The following is a 10,997-nucleotide window of genomic DNA, read 5'->3' on the forward strand; positions in this document are numbered from 1 at the left end:
TGAGACAAACAAATGTGTCTGTGTACATGTGTGGAAAAATCTATGTGTGCGTGTATATGTGGTGTTCAAATTGATGGATGGCACCGGGTGGTTTTTGGTATAAACCAAAAGTTTTTTGGAAAAGGGACAAAATTATATTTGAGAACTCACATTGTATTAACTTGAGGGATTCAGGTTTAATCATGTGCAGATTTAATTTCTGCTCTTTAACACCAGTTGGGACCAGAGAGCTGGACATGTTTTGAGAAGAACAGTTATGTGGACACCTCTGCATGGTGGCAGTTGCTTAGCTAAATTAGTCACAAGACACAAGTCGCAGACCAATCTTTATGGCTTACTCAAGCACACTTTTCTTTACATCTCTTCTTTCTACTGGTTATTATGCAGTTTGTGATATTCAGAGGCATCACTACTGTTTCACTTTGACCCTTCTGAGTTGTGTTGTACTGGTAGACACCAATCATCCTATATTTCAGGAAAAACTGTTACAAATAGCTTTAAAGATCCACAGTGTTCTAAGCAACTGCATTGTGTTGTTTTGCAATATACAAATATAGGCAAATATTTGTTTATGAAATAAAAAAATGGCTAAAGACACTAACCTGTCCAACTCACCATATGCCATAATTTGAGAGTTGTAATTTCATTTTAATAATTTTTTGCTTTGGTTTGTTTTTGTTATTATACTCATCACAATTAAATGTCAGCTTAAAAACTGACTATTCATTAGTAACCGTATACTGATAGTATTGCTATTTGTGTGTTAATCTCCTTTACAAAGCATCAACATCACATGATTCCTAAACTCATCATGCAGTATTACTGTCATGATTCACTTCTTAAATATTGCAAAAAGCAAAGGCAAGGACTAAGAGTGTCTTTGTGAGCCTTTGTAGGGCTAATTGAAAGCTCATTTCACAACCTGCCTGAACTCTGTTTTCTCTACAATAATCGATGAAATTTGTAAGTTTTCAAGCATTCAAGAAACTCTTTGGGAACACCCCCTTTCCCTATGTATTCACACAGAGAACAAGCCTGCAAGAAGAGCTTTTTATTATATCAGGGAGGGAGGCAGCAGCAGCTACATGTGAACTGTAGCTAAGATTCCCTTTTGCTGATGGTTAGCAGCTCTTGTGTACAGCAGGCGCTACAGAACATGTTATTAAATGTGAAGCCAGGAGGCACGTGGGAGGTACGTGCCATGCTGTTGCTTGGAAATGATGCACATTGTCATTGCCAAGATCCAGATCAAACCCGTAGTTTTGTGAGCTGGGTTTGTGTGTAATAATTTAAAGTTTACCTGAAGTAATGGAGCATCTCTCATCTACTGGCCCCTAAGAAAGCCAAGACTTTTGCATTTGCAGCCGCCAACGAGGCAGCCTGCTAAGCCCATGGGAACACTGACAGACTGAACTGATTGTACCAAGGGCCTGCATTTCCAGAAAGGCCAAAACAGGGAGAATTTTGCCTGACTTTAGCACTGTGAAGAACAACTTGGAGCCTACCTTTTCTCAGTTGACTGTAAAGGGAAGGTAGGTGCTCACCATAGAGACTCTTTCTAATCCTGCCCTCAGGGTTGGGGGTTGTTCAGTAGTAGTAAACTGTGAGCGTTTGAAGTGTGAAGTCAAAACCAAGATTCACCTCTCAACAGAAATCTCTCTTCCTCCTATCTGTCACATTCAGTGTTATACTAAGGTGAAAGAAGCACATTGCTAACTTCTTTTAGCAGACAGCTGCATCAGCTGGAAGAAGAGAGGCCAACTTGAGTCATATGACCCTTTCTTCAGGTCTTTAACTCATCAGTCCGATAACAGAGAAGAATTCAAAAGACCTTTGAAAATGCTGTGGATATCATGTCTCCCAACTGCATCTCTCCTTCTGCTTCTCCTGTGCTTCCCTGGCCAGAACGGTATGTACAACATAGATGCTCTTACGTTTCACAAGTTTCAATATTTTCTTCCCCACCACCCTCCTTAGTCTATTGTCTCGAACAGGTTTCTGGCAAGTCCACTGTTAGCAAAACCAAGTGGAACTTTGAAAAACATTCTCTGAAATTATAGAATGAGTTTTTAGGAAAAAAAAAAAAAAAAGAAAAATTATTGTGATCAGAACTTTTCTTTTCTACACAGAAATTACTCTCTGTAGAAAGAGTGGAAGTTGTTTTCCCAATAATTCAACATGAACTGTATCTGTATTGTTAAGGTTGACAGGGGGAGCCCAACACTGGATAGAAATGAATATTGATATTTACTAGGGTCATAATTATTGAAGGTGTGATAAAACCTTACCAGAAATGTCCATCGCTGAATATTGTTGTAGCTATTGAGAGCACAAGCTGGAGGCACACTTGGGGGAAACAGTGTGAAACTCTGAGGAGATCAGGCTGTGGAAAAAGATGTCTCCAAACAGTCAGTCCTTTTTCCCCTCCCAACCATTGACAATAACTGGAAAGGATGCTGACTTGAGAAAAAAAAATATTATCCATAAATCAGCATGTCTGAAAAGAAGATGCAGTGAAACTGGTGAGAAAACTTGACTGTCTTTGCCATTCTTTAGTTAGTGATTGTTGAGGAGTCAGTACTGATTTCTGCAAATATAATTTAACTCTTGAACTTCTACCCTGATCTTTTGGAGAAAACAATTGACAGGCTGTGTCTGCTTGTCACTAGCTTTGTGGCTTCTTAGCTCGTGTAAGTGTGAGTCAGCTTAGAAGTACTGATTTTAGACTAATGAAGATGAATTTCCTGGGCTTGCCTTCCCCATTTGTAATGGCTGAGTGGTCTGCGCTTCTCCAGCCTTCTCCTTCACCCCATTTCTCTGATGCTTTGGAAGCTAATTGCTGACAGCTTCTGTGTTGCCTTAATTCCTTCTTTAAGTGTTGTAGGAGGAATGCCCTCATGTCTGATCATTGACCTCCTGTATCTAAATTCCCATAATCTGGTCTTTCTGTGTTTGACTTCTGTGTTTGTTCCCTTATTAAAATAAGTTGTTTTAAGTATTTGCTTGTCAACACAGAATAGTTCAGCCCTTTCTATGCTATGCATAGCATAGAAAGATATGCAATACTCTATATTTAATTTTTCTTCCCTTGCTTTTAATGTAATTTCTTTCAGGTGTTTCCCATTTGATCCCTCTGTTCCTTAGTATTTATTGCATAAGTACTCACTGTTCAGTTTCTTTTGATATTGAGGTCATTACACAACTCAAAGGGTCTCATTATATATTTTTATACCTTTGTTTCTTAGTATAGGCACTTCTGCAGCTCTCTTCCTAAGAGGCTACTTTATCCAGTTTCCTGATGTTGCTAAAACCTCCTTTCGGGGGGGCGGTGTGTGGGATGTGTGTGTAAAAAAGTGTAATTTTCTTCTATTCTCTGCCATTTTTTGATACCTTTGAATTCCAGATTTAGATCCTCAACCAGCTCAAATTATTGGGCTGAGTTCAATGAAGCTTGTATTTTGAGAACTAACAGGATCATACTGGGAATCTACAGAGCAGACTAAATTTTTTGTGTGAGTGACAGAAGCCACTTTTTTGCCAAGGCCTTTTAAGTTTTGGAGATGTTGAGTTGCACAGGTCGAGGGGCATGAAAGGCAGGTTTCAGGACAGCCAGGAGATGATATATACAGAACAGCAAGACTAAAGTTTAGTCTTACAGAGCGGTTCTGTTGTCAGAGTGGTACTTTTTGAAAACTACTTTGATATTAATAGATCAAGAAGAACTCTGATATTATCGTTTCCATTGCATTTCTTATTTTTAGGTGGAGAAAATGAGCAGTCAACAGACATTATCAGTGTTTGGGAAGGAGACTCCATCAACATAACTTGCTCAATGAAAAGTTCAGAAAATGAAGTGGGAACATACTTGACAACTAGCATACAGCCAGTCAATGTGATATATGTTTCCAAGGAGAATACTTCATACATCCTTCCTGCTTTGGCTAATCGCATCAAGTATTCAAAGGAAGGAAGGAATCTCAGCATAACTCTGCACAATGTACAGGAATCCGATTCCAATATCTACCTATGCACTAAGTTTATTAAAAACAAAGGCCATCACAAAAAGCTGAATGGGAAGACAACCATAGTAGTGGTGAAAGGTATTGCAATTCCACCTTTTATGTCATGAATTAATAAATACAGATATATATTTTAAATCAAAGATTGGAAGAATGGGAGGGAGAGTCTGACAGAACTTCACCCAGGTCTGCTCAGGTAGTGTACTAATTTGAAGGAAAGTATAGGTCTGTTCCTTGAAAAGATGAAGAAAACATGTTAGATAGAAAAGTACCGAGAAAAACCCCAGAACATCAATGACTAATTTAATCCTAGCTACAGGTTTTCACATGAGTCATAGATTGCTGCAGCAGTTTGGAAACAGTGAGGACCCATATCTCTTTCCAAAATAATCAGTCAAATCTTTATGAATAACTAGCAAAGCAATGAGCCTTTTTTTGGTAGTGTTTTTTTGCAAATTTCTTTTGGTTTTACTTTTTCATCTCAAATAACAAATTGATGATAATTGAGAAGCTGGTGCTAGGCAAGGTTTGCAAGCTGGGTATCAGTGGATAAAGGGATGTGGGGTTTTTTTCCTTTTCTTAACAAACAGCTGATGAATGGGCACAAGTGCTCCTTTTGACAGTCATTTCTTGTTAGGGGAAGAATTTCTCTGCCTTTTTCTTTTCTTTTAGTTTTTTTGTTTTGTTTTGTTTTGGGTGTTTTTGTTTTTGTTTTTTTTTTAAATTAGGGGAGGGTTGAGTCCACAATATTCTGTGGCAACTTATTCCTCTGCATGCCTATCCTTCTGCTGAGAACATCTAACCTGAAATGTCCTTACCAAAAATTACAGGGTTCTCTTGCTTTCCTGTCCTCATGGCATGCCAAAACTAATTGATTGCTGGGTCTGTAGTAGTCATTTACATCTGTAAAGACTTATCATGTCTGTCCTTACGCATCTCTTTTCGAACTTCTTGACTGTGTTTTTGCAATTGAATTCCATCTTGTTGATTATGTACTGTTTTAGAGTACTTATATCTCTTTTTTGATTCTGATCCTCTTCTCCAAAATGCTTGCAACCTTCTCAGAATTATCTTCTTAAATGTGGTAAATTCTGTCTTCATTTCTTCATCCACATTAATGATACTGTCAAAAGGAACAGGGCCTGTCCTCAGAGGAACTCAGTGAAATGTTTTCCCAGCTGGACAGCAGCCGTTAATAACTGCTTTTTAAAGACTGTTTTCAACACTGATGGCTCCTGCATTGTACAATTTTGTCCACACCAATTGTCCCCAGATCTTTCTATGGCTTAATCTCACTTGAGAAATCAGGCAATGATCCATGTCTCAAGGGCAAGTTGACGAAGCTGTATTTCTTTAGAAGAGTTCAGTATATGTATTTTTTAGGTAGGTAGAGATGTTTTACAATCAGGTAAACCTATTCAGTCAGTCCTACTTTCAGATCCTGGGGCAGGAAAAGATGCCAGGGTATACGGAAATATATCTTCTGAAGGCACACATAAAGGTAGCCTTTTGAAAAAAGAATTTTATCTAAATTTCTGTGGCCTGTTCTTTGTCTCTGACCTCTGTATTTGCTCCCTAGTTAAAACGCACTGTGTTAAGTATGTAGTAGCCATTAATCTCTCTTGTTTTTAGCTAAAACCAGTGGAGTTGTTGAACAGTCACCACTCTATCTCAATCCTCAGCAAGGCCAGTCTATCAGCATTACCTGTGCATTGAAAAGCTCAGATGAAGATGAAGGGATCTACTTGCTCAAGACTCACATGCAACCTGAAAGAGTGCTACATGTTTCAAGTCAGAATGCTTCAACTATTTTTCCTGCTTTTGCTGATCGCTTGGAGTATTCAAAGGAAGAAAAGAAAATTGTGATAACTCTACACAACCTACAGAAAAATGACAGTGATATATATGTGTGTGCTGTCGTGGTCAAAAATTCTTCTTTCCTCTCAGTGCATTCAAGTGGCACCATGATGCTGATTAAAGGTACTATCCTTTTGCTTGTTTAATCCTAAATAACTGTAGGCATGTTGAAATTCGAAAGATGGACTGAAAGCTTGCAGAACTTAGTCAGGGCAGCACTAAGTCCACGGCTAGACTTCTTCCAGCTTCTGGGAAAGTCTGGAGAGTATCCTTGGACTTGTCTTTGTCCTGTTGTACTAGGACACAGAAACAGGCACTATATTTCTACCTGCCTTGTATAACCTGATGGAAATAATAAAAGAGAAAACTTGCTATAATCCTGCATCTTGGGGAAAAAAAAAGGTCAAAATCAGACAACAAACACTTCAGTGTGTCTATAAATAATCTGTCAGTTTTAGGAAATGAATCAGTACTTTTAGCATCAGTTTTTTGACCTTAATGTGACATAAATGTCTTTTAGAAACCATTCCCTATAGCAAGTCTTTGTGTTCAAAAATAGGTCACACTAGGGAGTACAGAACAAGTCCTCAGGCATTTACTTAAAGTACCAGAAATAATAGCAGAGATGATCTCACACACCCTTATTATACACTGAGCACAATGTGAGCATATGTTCCAAAGACAGGGTTTTTTCTTTTTCTGCAGGATGGTGGTGTAATCATTTGCTAAGATTAAGACAAAACCAGCAATACAGTCCTCGATTTTGGTCTTACTGATGCAATTTAACCCTATGCATTGGGCTTTGATGAGATCTTTGAGTAATTAAAATAAGTTTTACATAGGACCTAAGAGTTGCAAAGGATCTATCTGCTGTCTGCAAAAAACCCCAGTGGTCTCATTCTGTGCCGCTAGCCTTAACTGGTGCAACAACTCGGTAACGTGAGTTGGGAAAATGACAGCTGCACATCAAAGAAGTGGGCTGATTACCAGCTATTATGTTATTCAGATAAGGATTAATTGAGGTTTTAGAGAACTGCAACCCTTTCCACTAGCACCATTCTGCTCAGTGTATATAGTTTGGATCACAGTAGCTTCCTACTTCTGTCTGTACTGCTTGCAAACCTGGGTGTTATACAATTCCTATAGACTCCTGGCTGAGCCCTCAATGTTGCTCTAATACTGCAGTAAAACATTTTCTGTTGCCATTATAAGTGTGCGGTCCTACTTCTGACCAGTGATGTGGAAGCTCTCTCCTTTGTAGAGTGCTCCTCACTGACCCTTCACATGCCACCTGCAGTCATCACCACCCTCTAAAAGAGCACAGGGAATGCCATTAAGAATACCAATGGGATGACAAATGTGGCTGTGTAGCGTGCTGTTGATATCTGATTTCTTGCTGACCAGTAAATAATTTTCTTCATAATGAAAATAGAATTCTATCTCTTTGTATTTATACTACTACTACTACTACTACTAATAATATCATTTTACAAGCAGAAGTGGAGCAGACAGACTGCAGTAATAGTTCCTGGGTCATCTATGGTCTTATCCTCGTAGTAGTGCTACTGTTTTCTGCGCTGACTTGCTGCATCCTGTACCATGTCAATGTAAGTATGCTGTTACCGTGCCAAAGCCAAGCTGAATCCAGGCTGAGTGAATAAGTGCCTTTGATACTGTTTGTAAATAGTGACTGGGTCAAGCAAACATTCCATAAACCTAAGGAATCATGGCTTTCTGTTGTCTCCTCTTTGCCCTTGTCTAATGTCTCCCAGCTGTAAACTCTTGGCAGTAAAGACTGTGTCTTATGTTTCTGCAACTCTTAGTAAATGAGTTATTGTTTGCCTTTGATAATAAACCTCAAGTAAGCCTCACAGTCAACAACACAGCCATGCATTGTATGTATTTCCCTGAACAGAGCACCTCACTATTCTGTTTCACTTTTTTTTTTTTATTTTTGTCAATTGTCAATGGAACTGTATATACCAACCTTGTAAGAGAATCTTTGGAGGGGGACACAAGGACAACAAATGTCACGAAATAGCCTAATGTCTGAAAGCAACTGTAGGAGAAAAATTTTGCCCTGTCCTAGAAAAAAAGGTGACCAACAAATTTTTCCTTTACTGGGATTATCACATTCATATTCTGCAGAAAGTGCCCAGAAATTATTTGTCTCCAATAGATCCTTCTGCTCCATAATGCTTATTCAAAATTAACATACTATGATTCACAGGCCAGGCTCCTATCTCATCCCTCCACATATGGTTTCAGGTCTGCTAAGAAACAGTAGGCTAACATCATTCCGGCAAAGCCAAGCAGCCCTGTGGGAATTGGTTTCTTGTGTTATCAGTAACAAACTAAGGATAAGCCTTATTTATGTTGGGGCCACAGTTATATCCAACTCTTGAAGGAACTTTTAATGCAATTACATCAGACCGACAATAGAAAGTTAAATAAATAGGTTGACAATTTCCACCTAATCCTCTAAGACCTCATTGGGTTACGAGAGGAATTTTAAAAGTGCTTTCCACTTCAAACAGATGGACTCCTAAGATGTGAATTCGGTCCTTGGTCGGGGTCTTTTCAAGCTCTGTTCTGAATGGCTGTTTGCTTTGTTTTGCAGATGAAGAAATATTTCCAGAAAAGAAAAGCAAATACAGTATATGAAGACATGTCTTACATTTCTAGATGTAACACCTTGATCAGCACCAACACTTACTCCACTGGCAGTTAAGCTTCTGCCAGATGGGACCATGCGTGGATTGACCATTCCTTTACAGGTCTCTCTGAGAGCTGCCTTAGCAACCTGATGTGCTAGCTGAACTGAAAATGCTGTCACCTACCTTCTTCAGTGGAAAGAAAAACATTCCTCATTTGCAAAGCTGTTTATGCTTCTTTGATCACTTGTAAAATCTTTCTTTTTTTCTTTTTTTTTTTTTTTTTTTAACTGTATATGGAATGTAGAGAAATGCAGGCACCCAGCATATGTGTTTGCAGTTTAGTCTGGAGAGCAGTATCTTTGAACTACACATTCAGCTAGATGCAACATATGGGCTAACTTCCTTGATTGATAAATAACCCTTCCGGGGAATGTGGGATAGATGGGGAGATCTGGTTCTGAGCTTTGGTAAATGCTCGGGAAGACCACAACAGGCCTGTTTAATAATACACAATGGATCCACATATGCATGGGTTACAGTTCTCTTATGAATCCTCATGGTCTGTCCAAGAGCTAAGGTAGCTAAAACTACCAAAGAGTTACAGCACAGAAATCTATTCTGAGGAGACTTCAGAAATGTTGGGGCAGAGTACATCACAAATGAATTGTTGGATTTGTGTGGGCTTAGCTATTCAAAGATCATAACAGTCCCACAAAAATGCACTCAAGTCTAGATTTTAAATTACTGTCTTTGTCAGAGATACCGACATGATTGGTGTGGGTCTTGGCGTGGTTTACTCGCAAAATGAAAGACTTGGGGCATGACGGCTTTTTAGGAAGGAAGAAATATTTGTGACATGCTGGTGTTGTCTCAATCTCCAGATGTGTTAGGACTACACAGCAGAATGGGTTTCTCCAGGTCAATGACTCTACATTTTGCAGGATGAGGTGGACTGATCTGGCATTAAGCCAATGCCTGCATTCCAATCTGGGCATGGGTGAGTCTGATCGAAAATCACTCTTAACAAGGGAATCTATCAAAAGCTCACATCAGTCAAGTAGAAACTAAATTTGGTTTAGTAATGGTTTAGAACAGGTTACTACAGTGAACTTAACTCTTCTCTAGCTAAGGAGGGGCTACAGCTTCCTCCAGGGGTGTTTTTGTTTTGCAGAGCCAGATCCTCTCTGGAAAGTCAACAATCTTGCATGCCCAGAGGAATATCAAATTGCTCTGTTATGAGGCAGGATTGACAGGGTTGGCTTGTGGTTTCTGGGGACAGGCTGAGACTAGAATTTTTCGTTATTGATGTATTTGTTTAGTTTTTTGAGGGATTAGGGCCAGTTTGCCATTGATGACGGTGTGTAGCTGGAGCAGAGCCAGGCACAAGAGACCGTCCCTCTCTGGAGATGAGCTCTGCCAAGATCTTAGCTTGCCGAGCCAAGCCTGCCACTTGAGAGAAACCATTTCCCTCCAAATGTGAGTCGTGAAATTCTGTGCACCAGACCCAAGGGAGAAATATCCTCACTTGGGTGGCTGGTGGAGGGTTGGGTTTACTTTGTAAGCAAAGAGGTGTCTGTTGATTGTGGACCCTGCAATCTCCGCATAGCTGTACCCAAATAAGATTATGTTTATGACTGTGGCTTTGTACAGTTGCTCGGTGTTTTCATACATGTATTAAAGACTGTTTCATATGTCTTACAAATGAATGCTAGTTACTGAATGTACTACTACTTCTAGTGGTTTGGTTCTTTTTTTTTTTTTAATAGAGTGATTCAAAGGCTTCTTGCAAAATGCAGTATAACTTGCTCCTGACAGCACCTCAATAGACAACATAATAACTATTTCCCACTTTATTTACGTAATCTACATTTGTGGGGCTTTTTTTTTGTTTGTTTTAAAACTAATCCCTGAAGAAAATATGAAAGAACACTTCAGACCATATATATTTATGCAGTCCTTTCGTAGTGACTAAGATAAAATTCCTGAAGAGATAAAAATGTCAAAAGGAGGCGTGTAAGAAACAGATGGCACTGGGGAAGCTTGCCCCATCCTTCGAACAGCACCTTGCACCCAGTCACAATGATTGAGGGCCATGGGGTTTGCTAAATCTGGAGCAGGAGACGGTGCCTCATTGCTGTTTACCCTGTTTAATGTCCCCATGAGCACAGCCCCAGCAGCATCCCATGTCCCCTCTTGGGGGTCCCACATCCCCTTTCTCCATGCCCTGGGCAAGCAGGGCCCCCATCCCCTCTCCACTTGCAGCAGGCCCCATTGCTGTAGTAACAGGAGGCCCTGTGGTGCTCCTGGCATGGGCAGGCTACAGGCTGGGCACCCTGGGAGCCCTGTCAGCCCCTCCGTCCCTTTCACTGGCCCACCTCAGGGGCAAATACAGAGCTGGGGAAGATGATCTAACAAATTAGATACGGATCTAGGAACTAAAGTGTCCGTAGTCCATCACTTTTTG

The 10,997-nt window shown here is 39.8% G+C and overlaps 1 protein-coding gene across 1 annotated transcript; it reads left to right on the plus strand.

Annotated features, from left to right (window-relative positions):
* The first annotated feature begins 1,839 nt into the window (after positions 1–1,839).
* On the plus strand, positions 1,840–8,607 carry CD7 (CD7 molecule). Its single transcript, XM_009949064.2, has 5 exons — positions 1,840–1,909; positions 3,762–4,100; positions 5,652–5,999; positions 7,374–7,483; positions 8,497–8,607. Exons 1-5 carry the CDS (start codon positions 1,840–1,842, stop codon positions 8,605–8,607), a joined length of 978 nt encoding a protein of 325 aa, XP_009947366.2.
* The last annotated feature ends 2,390 nt before the right edge of the window (positions 8,608–10,997 follow it).

This window comes from Leptosomus discolor, chromosome 15 (genome assembly GCF_034619465.1).
Source record: "Leptosomus discolor isolate bLepDis1 chromosome 15, bLepDis1.hap2, whole genome shotgun sequence".
Classification (NCBI taxonomy): Eukaryota; Metazoa; Chordata; class Aves; order Leptosomiformes; family Leptosomidae; genus Leptosomus; species Leptosomus discolor.

What these genes read in the sequence shown, in the direction of transcription:
- CD7 (XM_009949064.2), top strand. Translation starts at nt 1,840, where the DNA reads ATGCTGTGGATATCATGTCTCCCAACTGCATCTCTCCTTCTGCTTCTC. An exon ending in GTGCTTCCCTGGCCAGAACG is followed by an intron (nt 1,910 to 3,761) that starts GTATGTACAACA and finishes TCTTATTTTTAG; the next exon opens with GTGGAGAAAATGAGCAGTCA. An exon ending in GCATCCTGTACCATGTCAAT is followed by an intron (nt 7,484 to 8,496) that starts GTAAGTATGCTG and finishes TTTGTTTTGCAG; the next exon opens with ATGAAGAAATATTTCCAGAA.